Source organism: Electrophorus electricus, chromosome 7 (genome assembly GCF_013358815.1).
Source record: "Electrophorus electricus isolate fEleEle1 chromosome 7, fEleEle1.pri, whole genome shotgun sequence".
Taxonomy (NCBI): domain Eukaryota; kingdom Metazoa; phylum Chordata; class Actinopteri; order Gymnotiformes; family Gymnotidae; genus Electrophorus; species Electrophorus electricus.
This window is the reverse complement of record NC_049541.1, coordinates 15,686,765-15,701,572: the sequence shown is the minus strand read 5'-3', so window position 1 is coordinate 15,701,572 and position 14,808 is coordinate 15,686,765. Positions and strand designations below refer to the sequence as shown.

The window sequence follows — 14,808 nt, the reverse complement described above, 5'->3', positions numbered from 1 at the left end:
GCCAGGCAAGCCCTGGGGTCAGGGCAGACCGAGCACGCCGCTGCCACGGCCTGGCCTAGCCTCTCGCCCCGTACGGTTACACGGAGCTCATCTCGTGGGCTTAAGGAGTCCGAGCCAGATGGAAGCTCAACAGGTCAGTTCGTACGGCGGGGGTGCATGGGAGTGGGGTTTAAGGGTCACCACAAGTCACACAGAACTTTATCATGTCACACAGCAATAACACTTGTGTTAAAACACAACTAAACCAATCCCAGAGATCAAAGTCAAAAGCCAACATACAGTTATTTTACACAACACTAACACGTTTACTAATGACCTGGTTTAGTTTCATTTCTTAATGCCTGTTAGAGAAGCTTGCTCGGTTATTAGCGGATGTCCAGCGCAGGAAACGAGGCACGGCGTGCACTGTAATTTCATCCGCCTTGCTGGATTTAGCAGCCCTGCAGGAGCAGACGCCTAACGATTGACCAGCGGGGCGAGGTCGCGTGCCATTTCCAGCGTGCGCTCGACTCTTGCACGCCTCTCGCATGCTACTCACCCGTGTCACAACAGAATGCTGGACTCAAGGCAAACAGGAATGCCATCGTCAGCGGCGGCAATGGCAGAGGGTCGCCGTGTTGGTAGGGCTCCAGGAACAGGGCAGCCCTGTGCCTTCCGGGCCGTGCTGTCGCTCCGACATGCACGCACGCACAGGCACACGGGCCGGGAGCGAGGTGCGTTCACGCAGGGCCCCCCAGTGGGGTCTGAGGAGTCGGAGAGCTCCCGTGCTCAAGGCTCCAGGACTTTGGAGGAGCTCAGGCGGAGACGTCAGCAGCTAAAAGGAGAGCAGCAACTTAATGCGGTAACAGGAGGGCGAGGAGAGAAGGGGGATGTGAGAACGTCACATCAACTGCAGGCGCCCCTGGGGGCCCTTACAGAGGGGAACACAGGTCAACGACTGGAACATGCTCGGACTGCACGAAGAGGGGAGGAGCAGCGCGACAGGACAGGAAGAATATGAGATCCTTCAACATCAGAGAGAGGGAGAGAGGGGGAGAGGGAGAGGGAGAGAGAGAGAGAGAGAGAGAGAGGGGAAATAATTGTTCTCAGTAGAAGATGAGAAAAGAAAACAACTCGAGAGAGAGAGAGGGGAAATAATTGTTCTCAGTAGAAGATGAGAAAAGAAAAAGAGAGAGAGAGAGAGTGAAAGAGTGAGAGTCAGAAGAAAAACGGATGGGAAAGAGAGAGTGGGAGCGAACGAGAGCAGAGAGGGTGAGGTGCAGGGCTGACATCCTGCCAGGTCAGAGCGGACTCGGTCATGCATATCAGCGCACTCATTTGGGGAGGTGTGGGGAGATGGAGGGCACAGATGAAAGAAGCAGAGAGCTTTTGGTCTCCCTCTGTCATCTGCGCTGAATGGTAATGAGCCTGGGCCTCTCTCGCAGGGTCCACGCTGCCCACGCGTGCTTGCCGGCACTTCGTTACGACCGCTTCCCAAACCAAGCTCCAGAATGTCTGTCTCACAAAGGCGACGAGTGGTGACAGGTGCCCAGCTGGACGTTACGCCCCTCAACACGCAGCTGGACATAACGCCCCTCGGTACGTGGCTGGATGTTACGCCCCTGCTTCTGCACCGCCACAAACTCATAAGCAAGCCAGAGAAAAAGCAATAGGAGGCCTGCAAGGAAGTCGCTGTTTCACGCAGAACTCATGGTGCCTCACCTGCAAGTTCGCTTTGAACATAATCATAAAATGTCGCACCATAACAAACCCATTAAAAATGCATTATCAGTGTTTTCCAAAGTCACAATGGAATAAAGTCGAGGCAAGAGGCAGACTTTATTGAGTGTCTCAGCTCTGCCATGCCTGCCCAGGGGAACAGGGGCAGTGGTTCTTTATTTTTAGCGATGAGCTCAGACTATGCATTGACTGACAATGATGACACCAGAAGGCTCCACTCTAATGGACTGCACTCTGTGTGTTTTGGTGGGGGGGGGCACATGAATACCCAGCAGCAGAACGTCTGTCTCTCCTCACTTCTGAGTGGTGAGGTGGGAACATACTGGTCTTTTAAAGTCCATATATTTTGACATGGCAGCCTGAGCAGTCACTCTGGTTCATGCTCAGTTGTGTCTGTCAACTTTCCAACTGGTGATGGAGCTTCTTCAGTGCACTTTATTAAGTAAGTAGGTAAATCTTTATTTATACAGCTCTTGACTAGAACAAGTTCTTTACTATACAGTACAATAAAACAATAAAATCCAACACTCAAAAAGTAGTAAAAACATAAAAAAACACACCAACATATTTTAAGAGCTACTAAAAGCAAGAACATAAAGTCTTTTAAAATTGTTTTTGTTTTTTTTTTTAGACATGGCCCGAGTCTGAGTGTTTGATGTCAGTGGGGAGATCGTTCCAGTTTCGGGGTGTGAGACGTAAAGGCGCAGTCCTTTGATTTTAATTTGGTTTTTGCGGGACAGTTAATGTCTCCTGATCTGAAGACTTTAACGTTTTTACATTATGAAGAGCTCAGCAATGGATGCTGGTATGTGAACACTGTAAAATCTATTCTGTGTCTTACAGGCCACCAGTGGCGAGAGGCCAGCCCAGTTGGAAGGCGCTGCCCGTGTTCTGTCCTAGTGAGAAGAGGGGCTGCCGTTTTGAACAACATGAGGCACGCCTATCTGACTCAGACAGCTGAACAAGGCATTACAGGAGTCCAAGCGGCCGGCGCGAAGGCATGAAGCATTTTTTGATGTCTAGAAACGGTGGGGGATTTCTCATTTGTGCGGATGGTTCCAAGTTGAAAGAAGCAGGACCGAAGAAGCCGTGTGAGTGAACGGGACGACAGGTGACAGGATGGTGGGCTCCTGAGGAACCAAGTTACAAGTCGTAAGGAGCACAGCTGAACTAGTAGACAGTAAAGCAATAGCAGCTCTTGGGTCACCGATCATGTTGAGGGCTGGATTAGCGTGCGGCGCACCATTTACGACGCAATCAGTCTGAGATTATGCTTATTGGCAGCAAACTAATGTTTGAAATAAGCCCTTTTACATCTCTAATGTGTATTAAAACAGGTAGCAGGTCATTTAAATGAAGATAATGAACCTGCCACCTGAACTTCCACTGATGGTTTAGATGATATGGGCCATTATTTTTCACAAGTTCCTCGTACTCTCCGAAAGTCATCTGTGATGAGCACCATTACAAAAAAGCCTAATTCTGCTTTTGCACAGTGTTTTCTCCCCTGACATTTTCTCTGCTGTGAAGAAAATTTCATTTCCAGGGCACTGATTTTGCATGCTAATGTCCACTTCTCTGATTGGCTACTTTAACCCATTAATCAACGCGTTGGGGTGGACATTATGCCATGGAGTGTGTTCTGCTGGGAACTGAAATAATTGCAAAGTGAGTGTTTACTTGTGAAAGATGGAACATTTACCTATTTAAGTGGGGCAGGATGTGACCTCACATCATACATCACATCGACTCTGTGAACGCTGCAGCGATGGACATTTCACGTTTGCCGATTTCCAATCTTCTATATACACTGACATGTCGCATGTGTGTGTCAGGGAGAACGTGGAACTGCGTACTCTCTCCTTTGAACCAAACGTCCAGGGAAAAGCAATGTTCTCCCGGCTGACTCCGCGCTACGGTTTGAGTGGCGTAACAAACACACAGCACGCTGAGCATTCTCAATGGCTAACTAGAACACAAGAGAATGCAAAGCTTCAGCCGTGGTTTAGATGGCAGCGGGGGGGCTGTGATGCTGTATAGTGTATCTGGGACACAGAACTGACATCGCGGTAAACTCTATGATCCTGAACAAGCTAGTGTGAGATGAGCTATGAAATACAGACTAGGAGAGAGAGAGGGAAACAAAAGACACGGGAAAGTTTATGGCCCTTTAGACGAGTGCTTTTCCAACGGCATAGCACAGATGTCATGGCGGGAACTAAAAGCCAATTAATCAAGAACCTACCTGTAAACACAATTCCAAAAGCTCAAAATCAGTTCATCAGTAATGCATCTCTGTCTGCCACAAGCAAACTATTGACTCAAAAACATGTCAGCTTTGCTTACAATGAAACTTATGGATTACCAATGCAGTAAAAAAAATAAATTCAAACTATAAGTCTTATTTATGGAGATACAAATGAGTTTTCCTGACAAACGTACAAATCAAACATAGTAGTTCCATGGGAAGAATCTTTTAGACAGACAGAAAAACAACATCACAGTATCTCATCTCTGGTCTAAAATGCTTCATCTCCATTATGGGCCATAATCATGGAGATGAAGTAGAAGGAAGACATCTGAACATTAGGACTTGTCATTACTATTCATGGATTCAAATATAATCTAAAATAATCCAAAAATAATGCAATGAAAACTCACAGTCTCAAATGAGAATGTAAGCAGGATGCTCTGGTTGCTCAGGTCCCCCACTTACTTAAATGCTTGATGTGTTTTCTTCAGCTTTACCACGACACCAAGGAGCTCATCTGAAGCATGTTTTTTTTCTGACAAGGGAAAAAGCAACTTCAAGTGTCCTATTAAATTGTTAGGCCACCAGGACACACCAGAAAGATCTTCAGTGCACCTTGACACAGATTCTAGAAGTCTCTAGAACTGTACTGGAGAAATTCTTCCTAAATATATTTAAGATTTGCCTGAGAATCACAACACAACAGTACATTTGCTCCTTAGGTAGTATAGGTGAAACCCGCAAGTGTTAGTGTTTGCTTATGCAAACCTAACAGTAGAAGCTACTTAATACAGACTAGTGTGTAAAATGTGCAGGGTTCATACAGACGAGTGTATACGTTTATGCCTCAGACAACGATATCCCACAGCACCATTAGATGCCACAGCACAGCTATGCTTTATTCGAGCGGAATCTCACTGACGAAGTCAGTCCAGAGCCTCAGGGATCTCCCTCAAAAGCTTTTCCACTGCTCCAGAGCTCCTGAGTGTACTGTGTCAATCGCACGGCAACTAGAGGACGAGTCACCCCGTGACCAGCACCTGGCCCTTAGTCTCCTGTGCCCATTACACAGCATGGAGCAGCTCTGACCCAGACATCAAATGCACTTCTCTGGTGGGGGGCCTGGAAGGTTGAGGGCAGCCTCCTCAGCCTGACCGAGTGCCAGTGTCCCCGAGGCCCAGTGGTGACCCACCCAATAGCCCTGAACTCCTGGAGCTCATGGAATTTCAAAGAAGAAACTTTTGTGTAATAATTTCACTGTGGACTGAAACCATGCAAGACAGTTTAATGGTGTAAGAACCAGGAACCCTTTAAGCGGTTATTGGTATACGGTTTTTTAAATCAAGAACTGTATGTGTTGTTATTGATGCATGGCTTTCTAAATAAACATGTTATTTGGTATCATTTCCGAGCTCTGACAACATTGTGGAATGCTCCAAGTATTTGGACAGGCCTTCCTTAGAAATGCATGCCTCGTAGGATATTCTAAACTTGTTTCAAAGATGTAGACCCTATTAATACACACAAAGATGTGCCATGCTGCTTTGATGTTTACCCGTCTTTATAATCACTGATCTCGTGCAACTCAGCAGTAAACTGAGGAGGAAGCGCAAGTGCTGTGAGCCAGCCGAGAGCGGACACTTCAGGACCATTCTACTGGGCACAAAGAGATGTTTGATCTCGTAATGGGATCAGGTGGCTGTACTGGCAGACCAGTGGGCTGCCAGGTGAGAGACTACCAAGTCGAACGGGGACACTGTGGCCTTATGGAGAACCTGAAGCTCTTTGTGAGCCACAGGGGCGCCGACAGGCACTCGTCATTCTCCAGCCGTTGGAAGTCGCGTTATTAACTAGCACATGTTCATTCGTCCATGAAGCCTTGAAATGCTGGTGCCAGAATGAAATGAGAAGAATGACACAACCACCTTTCCTTTTTACGCCACAATATATACATTTCAGAGCGGCGTGAGAGTGCAGGGCCAGAAAGAGAGATGCATTCACTAGGACAAAAGGAGGATGTTCATGACGTGAACAGTGAAAGCCATTTGCTTGCATGGATGCCCCAAGAAACGGTCAGTGGAAGCTGGGGGAGCCAGTGAGGAGGTAAGTGGGCAATTCCTCGCAGGCCGATTCCTGACTTCATCTACCTCAAAAGCATCTAATGGCGCTCTTTTGAGCTTATTTGCAGAGGGGATGAAAGGCAGACCCACGTCCCACTGCAATATGGCCATGGGAGTAACTGACTGTGAGACAGGGCTCGGTGGGGCCGCCTCTTCAAAACCCACATGCTGCCAGCTATGTCTGATATTCAATAACCAACCATTTGGAGGAAACTAATGAATCAGACTCTTTGACCTTGATGCAATGGAGCCTGCGACTCATCAACTCTGCCGAATCTATAACAGAAGCTGGCAAAATATCAGAAATTGCCTGAAACATGGTCCTTAATAACCCAGAGCCTCTTTGAAGTACTCTGGGAGCAAAATTATCAGTGGCATAATGCCTGCACAAAAAGCACTGCCTGTCTGAGATTGAGCTTAATGACACATTATCTTCAACTTGCACAGAGCAGATTTAATGCCGCTTCCTAGAACAACTTCAATGCTTCCTGACTGAAGAAAAAAGAAGGAATATTAAAGAGTGTAAAATAGGGGTTGTTTGTCTCCCCACCATCCAAAACGTATTAAGGAGATAACCAGTGCAGAGGAAACATGCTCCACCCTCCCCAGAAGAAAGCCAACGAGAAGCAGGTTTAAGCAGCCTGAGCAGGGGGCTCCTTTCTGCCGGTGGGCCAGTTCTCCATTACTGCTGTTCCTGGGAACTTAAAACCCACACAATGCCTGAAAATGGAGGGATAGATGGAGGGAAGCAGCACGGCTGAAAAAAAGTTTCTTTTTTTAAACCGCTGGAGGGATTGTATACTTTTTTTTTTTTTGGCTTACCATGCACAAACTATAGTGTGTGGCAGGTGGCCTCCCTGACCAGGACTCTCAGATTGCATATTATGGAAAAGAATGAAAAAAACAAAAAAAACCAAACCCTGCTGCTTTGTTGTCTTGCATTTCCCTTTTGCATAGGTGATTGCTCATATATACTTGCATGACGAGTAGTGTACTTAAGTCTGACGTTTCAAGGTCTGCCAATGTTTACATACACTTGCTTGCCAAAAGAGTTCCTTATGCATCGACACCCAGCCTGCGGGGGCAGAGCGAAAGCCGGCTGTTTGGGTTTGTGCACAGCTTGCCAGCATTCTGTTTCCATGACTCCCTGCTCTGGTTCTTACATGGACATGTGGAGGGAGATGATTAGACCCTTCAGGTGGCCTGTCCAGTCAGTTTCTACGGGCAAGCACATGACACGAGCAGGCGAATCTGAAAACGTCAGGCCTGCCAGATGTGCAGACATGACTCGATGCTGAAGCCAGCAGCTGCCTAAACCATGCTGTCGTAGGGCGAAACCGCGAGGTGAGCCCTGGGACGAGCTCAGGGACTGTAAAGAGATCTGGCAAAACTGGCATCACGCCACCAGCACCTCTGAGACCCAGCTCAGTGTGCCGAGACAGAGGCACAACAAACCATGTAATGAGGCTAATGAAGGCCTCTGCTGTGTGTGTATTGGTGATGTAAAGCCCTCCCCTAGGGCACCAAGAAGCTAGCCATTGGTCTTCACCCTTGGCACTGATGGGGGCAAAAACTGTTGCATGGCCCTGGCGGCCTTTCCAGTGCCGGGCAGGGCGTGAGAAGGCGGCAGGGCTTTCCACCAGGGCTGAGCGCTGCAGAGGTAGCCTGCCAAAACCAACCAAGGCAATGCCATGACTTTACTGCACCTGCGAGAGAAGCCATTTCAGCACCACACCGAGAAAGACCAGTGTCAATCTTCTCACTATTATACTTGGCGATGGAGCATGCCAGACAGCATGACTGGAATTACTGGCGTGGTGCCGTGGTCTAAAGTGTGCTTATCGAACCTCATGCTGCAGACAAAACAAATCACACTCTTAACCTTTGAAAAATCCCCTGGTGCTCACAAAGTTGAGGGCAAAACCTCAGACGGTAGATGCAAGACACACAGCGGTCCTCTTCAGAAACGCAGACGCTCTTCAGGCAGACGTTATTCTGCCGAGATGAGCGGAGCTGACGGAAAACATAACGGAGTCCGTTCCAAGCTTTGATGACTTTCCCTTTCAGCACAACAGCCTGGAACTTGCCACCCAGGTGACACAGAGAGAGCTCCGGGTCAGAGAGGTCTGCACGGGAGCATCCATCTGGCTGATGAGCTCCTGAGCCCTCGTTGCATAAGAGGGTACAAGTGCCCATTACCCATGAAAACCACTGCATGCAATTGTGCTGACAAAGAGTTCAGGGTACTGCGCTAGCGCTTTGTAAAACAAGACCTCTGGGTAAGATGGGTTAGCAAGTGAGGCGGCTAATGCTTGCTGTCATTGTCCCTTGACTGCAACAAAACAGATTTTTTGGGCCAGGGTCCTCAATTAACACACACAGCCACCAAAATATGCATTACGGTTTGTTTTTACTGTCTGTGTAAGAAGGAGAGGGAGAGAAAGACGGAGGAAGCAGACAAAAGAAAATCGGTTTTGCCGAGCAGGTCTGCCCCCTCAGGTCGGAAAAACAGCCAACTATTAACTGGTAACAACAGCAGCGACGAAAACAACAACAACAACAGCAGCAGGATTCTGTGCTGCTCTCCTCCACACAGCCCCACACCCTCCGCACGCTGGGTCCTCCTCACCTGCCCTTCCACCTGTTTCCCCGTCCCGCAGGCCGGATGCGCCTAACCTCATCAAATCCAGCGATATTAGCCGTCACACCATCATGGTGAGAGGCCACTTTTAACACCCGGCACGGCGGCTGCTCTTTCCTGCTCCTCCTCCTCCCTCTCTGCCTCCCCTGACGGGGCTACGTCCCACTGCTCAGCAGCAGCCAGCAGTTCGACGAGGGCGGTGGACCAGGAGCTGCGGGCGGGTTTTACGGAGGCGTGACGGCTAAGGCGCGGCAGGCTCTGGGGCAGCCCCCTGACTCGAGCGCCCCTGCCGGGCTCCTGGCGGACCCTCGGCCCCCGTTGTCACCGCAGGGGCGCAGGCGGAGGGGCCCTGCTCACATGTTCTGGGCCTGTCCACTATCTTGCCTTCTGCTGGTGGCCAGTGAGAGAGGAAAACGGATGATGGATGCAACCACTCCCGCTGTATGTAAATCCGTGTGATAAAAGCTACAGGGAAAGACATCTGGCGCTTGGTGCTTTGCTACGGCTACATTGCTATGCTTTTGGCATCCTCGGTTTGTTTCCATCGCTCTTCTCCCCTGGCTGCTGCTGAGAGACCTTTTACTCATTTAATCTGGTGTGGATCAGTGGTTATCAGCACTTTAAATTAATCACTCTGAATACAGTTTCAGTAAAAGTGGTAGGTTAGCTACTGGGAAGCTAACACACACCAGCCACGCTATGCACTGACCATCTAACAATGCAAATGGCCCGTGCTTTTAGTAGTACCTTACAGATATTAGCATACCGGTTATATTAAAGCAGATATGCCGTGCAGCTACTAAAACCAGAAACCTGGATCCAGAGACTGGGAGTAAACACACACATTCTCACTCTCTCTCTCTCTCTCACACACACACACACACACGTGCGCAATATGTGCAGATGTGAGTTCTCAAACAGATGTTAATGCACAAACACACAAACATGCAAATTCATACACACCCACAAGTGTGCATAAACATCAGCAAATTCGCACACACCTACACACAAACACACCACCACTGCAGCATCTGAGACCTGCCTAGAATATATATGATGAAGCTGGACTCCTTCAGCCCACCTAGAGCACTTGCACAGAGGAGAGAGAGAGAGAGGAGTGAAATAAGAGAGAGGAGGACACTGCAAAAAGGAGAGAGGGTGCTACTGCTTAGCTCACTCGTTAACATACAAATTACCAACACATGCTGAGGCTACAGGAAACCTACCTGAAGAGGTGAGAGGACATGGATCCTGATCCCTCACTCACTCACACACCCCTAGCACATCTACACACCTCCAGCCTCAACATCCACTCTCCTGCAAGCCTGCCCCACCGGAATGAAGACAGCAGCAACACCTTGGGCCTGCTTTCAATTTTCTGAGCGAATGCCCACTAATGGGGAGAGCTGTGAGGTAAAGCTGACAGACCATAGCACGGTAAATGCCACCAGCATGATAGATGTTCCACAGGGCCATGGCTTAGTACCCTCAGACGTTCATCGGGAGAATATGCAACAGGACTCAAAAAAAAAAGATTAAAAAAAGCGCACTGTAGAACAGCTACGTTTACTCGAGCACATCTCACCGTCCTGCACGCCCAGCACACTACAGGGTGCCTCACCAAAAATCTCACTGCTCCCTTTCAAGCTGAACTGGTGTTTGAAGGTGGACTAAAATTATCCCCACTATCTAATGATCCTGAGGTGATTAGGATATGGGCAACTGGGAGTTTTAGAGGATCACAATTCCTGTGTGATCTCTCTGCTTTGGACCAGAACCGGTGCCAAAGGCCTGGGTCCAGACTGTGACAGCACCTCCAAGCAACATCCGTCAGCTCTGACCCGTCGCCTGTGCGGTCTGTTCGTGTCCCCATGGTGTTCGTTTCCGCCTGACATAACGTGAATCGCTGGTTCGAGGGGCCGTTCCTCTTACCCAGCTGATACACACAGGACTAGGACGTCCTGCGGTGAATCACAAATTTCACAAAACATTCGGTACGGCGCTGACGCACGCTACATGATGCAGGGAATTATTTTTAAAGGCCTGTTGCTAAGGCCTTGGGCAGCCCGGGCTTGTGTTTTTCAAAGCAGCTCCCACACAAATAAATGAGGGGAGTGGGCCCAGCTATGTCCGGGAACAAAAGCACAGCAGTCACGGCGTGAATGAGCGACTGTACGCTGTGCTACGAACTCGCGAGGCGGCCCCAGATGCAGCACATGTAGACAACAGGCTGTTTAGTAATGATATTGAGGTCAAGTGCTTCCCAACAGGGAGGGAACTTGCACTATTTATGACTAGTCCACCATTCCGCTTCTTTCAATGCCAAGTTGGCCAGCTCACTCCTGAGGAAAGCAACCGGGAAAAATTCTGAACATTATCTATGCAGTGATGACCCTGCCACTCCTACAGCTTCATACATCAGATGTCACATATGATTTCCAGCCAATGCAGTGAACGGCGAGAGGCAAATTTTGAAGAAGACAATTAACAGCAGACAGTGGGTCTGGCATGTACCATTTTATAAAACATGCCGAGATGCTGATCTACTTCCAGAGAGTAAAATACACAGTTCAGGGTACGAGACTCGGTTGCTTTCTGCTGGTAAATACACACAGCTATCCGTATACGAAAGACCCCGCCGCCCCAAAAAATAAAAAAATAAAAAACCCCGACTACCACTTCAGTGCGTGTTTTTGCCCGAGGCAACATGCAAGTACTGGAGCGAAAGGACTTCAAATCAAAGGCGCGCAGTTGATGGCATTCTACACTCTCGTTTGCTCTCCTTTCTCGAGCTGCATCAACTCTATTGTACTAACCCCGTGCTGCATAAACACAATGTCCGGCGTAAATGTCAGCAGGTGCATTTTACCACAGCAAGCAGCAGCCTACAGTGCGTTCACATGCAAAAACGGAGGACAGGTGTTAATACTGAGCTACAGATCAGCGGCACCGTACCTTTATTTACTCTCCGCAGTATCTGACATCGGCATTTGAAAGAGACGGCTATCATACTAGCTCAGAGCGCGCGGTTAAGATGCTCGTCCAAGGTCCCCGGTAAAAACGACGCTGCACACTGCACATGGGCATCCGGATTCCTCACACATAGCACGAGCTGTGTCCCACCGGAGGAAGAAAAAACGATGCAAAGACGAATCCTACACTTCCAGTCGCGCGCAGTCCGCAGTCAATCCGACACCGAGATTAGTGCCTTGCGATGACAAATCATGTTTTTTTTTTTTTTCAGTCACAAAAAAATATTCTGGGCTGCGGTGCACGCGTGCAGCGGAGGGGAGTTGAGACGAACATACAGAAAGCTGCTCGAGCCCAGCGCTACGCGATCTGAAAGGGAGGCTTAAAGTCGCGTGCCCACCGGTTACTTTAAGACCGTCGGAAAGGGGAATTACTCTCATCAACAAAGAAAACCTACTCCTTATCTGACTTACGTAACCAACTTAAACACATACATGCCGATTTTTAAGAAGTGGGAAAAGGCCGCGTCTTTATTACCGTATTTTATTTAGATAAGGAGCAGCACGTCAGTGAGAGGAAGAACCCCACACGTTAGGCAAAATTATACGCTTCGTTTTAATTTAGGCAAGTTGGACTCCACTTCGTTATTTTAATTCATCACATTTAATTCATCACAACCATAAATCTCTTTCTCCGAGACAATAAAAAAGAACAGGACTTTGAGGCCATTTGATGCCTAATGCTTTTTTTATGATTAACATTTTCAAGAGGAATCTCATGTATTGTGGATTTAATTAACATGCAGACACAGCGTGTGTTGTGATAGGAGGCTACTTAAGTACCATACAAATATGTATGTTAACGCCCGTTTGTCTCTTTCAGTATTAATCTTATTGCCACAGCTTTCTGCAGTGCATGGAAGGCTTATGAACACAGCTGGGTTCAGCCCCAAAGTTAGCTCATCTATGATGTCAGCACCTTCCATGAGTCTAATTTCTCTTATTAGTAGCCCATCCAAGCATTCTCTTTTCATCTTTTTTCTTTTTCCATTTCTGGATGCACACCAGGGGCTATCTATCCAGCCATGAGGATCAATATTCCCAAAAAGTGAACATCTGCCTTCAGGATTATGCTGCTCTTATCTGAGAGTGATTGGACTCCTTCACACACACACACACACACACACACACACACACACACACACACACACACACACACACCACACACACACACACACACACCCACACACACCCTCCTCCTCCTCCTGAGAGGGATTTGTCCCTGCATTCGGGCTGGTGCTATGATCCCTGGACGGAGGCACATGGATGGGAAATGCCACTAGTGTGGCACCTCCGTGTGTGCAGGGATAAGGGTACCTTTCCCCCAGACGTGCCCCAGGGCAGGGCTGAACGCTCCGATCTGTGCACGGTGGCTCTGAGAATGACTTTGCAGGCGGAGCAATGAGCACGGCTCAGAGGAAACGAACATGCACTCTGGGGAAGGGATTTAATCCATTAGGAGGGCATGAGAGAGGAAGGATCCATCTATGAGTGTGTCTAATGGAAACATCTGCTGAGCTCAGGCCCCACTGTAGTGACCACACCACAACCCTTCACACTGCTTAATGCACAGTACAGTGACAGATGGAAAACAGTTAACTGGGATATTATAGCCAAAACCTACAATTTATATCCTGGAACAAAATATAGTCGCAAAAAACCATTCAGTTTAAAGTTACAGCTACCTTTTTCTAGTTGTAAATTGCATGTAATTTGCTCACAATCCTAAAAGACTTATTTATAAACAGACAAAAGCAAATTCTGAAAAGTAGCAGAAATAGCTAAAATGCCACACAAATCAAATATGGCATCGTTTTCCATGGTAAACTCCCTGGTAAACCCCTATTGTCTGTTTCCCTTTCAAAGAGAAGAAAACACCTGCAGCAAGATACACGGTCGCCCCCTTGCTATTACCTCTGCCTGAAGCAGAGGATCCTAAGACATCTTAGGGAGGTTCAGCATTTCCAGGGCTTGAGGGAGGCTGAGCATCTCAGCATGTGGGCATGCAGATCCTCCCTGCCTCCAGGGAGATTGCAACCACTTCCTGTGAAGTATGTGTCGTTGAAAGTGCACTTAACTGCCCAGGTGGCCCTCGCACAATTCCACTAATCGCAGAAGCTGTGCACCATGGGAATTTCTTAGCTTCTGTGTGTACATGTGTGTGTGCACGGTGACTCCTCTTCTACATCAACATGACAGAGAAGGCCACATTGTTATGACACAAATAAAACAGTTGTGAAAAATAGGGAGGGGGGTAGAGTCAATAACCACTGTGAGCATTTTAGGCTGACTGCAGATGGACAGATGGTACATATGTATTTCCTCTGTGACAAAATCATTAATTCCTCTCTTCCTGCAGCTGCTGGCAGGCATGCAGCTCATGCAGATCAGCAGCAAGAGAAACTATTTGCTCCAACAGCAACGGCTCAAATCTTTTCGAGCGCTGATGGTACCGAAAATGAAGAGTCACAATTTCCTGGGTGAGTGTGGGGAGTGAACTTGGATCAGCCATGATTAGGAGCCTGGTATTGTTTCAAGCAGCATCGGGCAGGATTTCCAACATAGCAGAGAAACAAAGTGAGATAATTTATGTTTAATATAATATTTCAGGCACAAAGAGTGTCCCCAGGGGTCAAACTGGCTAAATTACACAAAGCTCTGAACAGATAAAGAGAAGGCAAGAAAGCTTTTCCTTCTGCAGAAAAGGAAACAGATCAAAAAGCAATGATAGGAGCTGTCCACTAGCCATGGTGCTGAAATGCTGCAAAGGAAGCCAGCTTCTGATGTGCTTTGGTGCAATGCCAGCAGCCCCTAGTGGCAGAGAGGAGCAACTACAAATAGAATTGGTGCGCTGTAATCTTACCAAGACAAAAAACACCATATTATAACATTACGCCTACTGCCACAAAAACCTTTTAAAACCCCTGCTTTTAAAAAGTTTTAAAACATTTCAAATAGTATGTTCTAATTCGCCACAGGAAACATCTGGGGATGCATGCTGGGTGCCTCACCGCAGCACCTTGGCTACAGAGAAAAGTGTTGCACGGA

General features: G+C 47.9%; 1 protein-coding gene across 5 annotated transcripts in view; it reads right to left on the bottom strand.

Moving 5' to 3' along the window:
* grip1 (glutamate receptor interacting protein 1) overlaps positions 1–14,808 on the bottom strand; it is a 185,672-nt gene that overhangs the window by 56,897 nt on the left and 113,967 nt on the right. Inside the window, exon 2 of one of the 5 annotated variants that reach the window (XM_035528229.1) lies at positions 539–814. The exons of the other annotated variants lie outside the window; for them this stretch is intronic. Coding sequence (XP_035384122.1) covers positions 539–584 — 46 coding nt within the window. The 5' untranslated portion in view covers positions 585–814. The remainder of the gene's footprint in view (positions 1–538; positions 815–14,808) is intronic. 5 annotated transcript variants of the gene reach the window in all.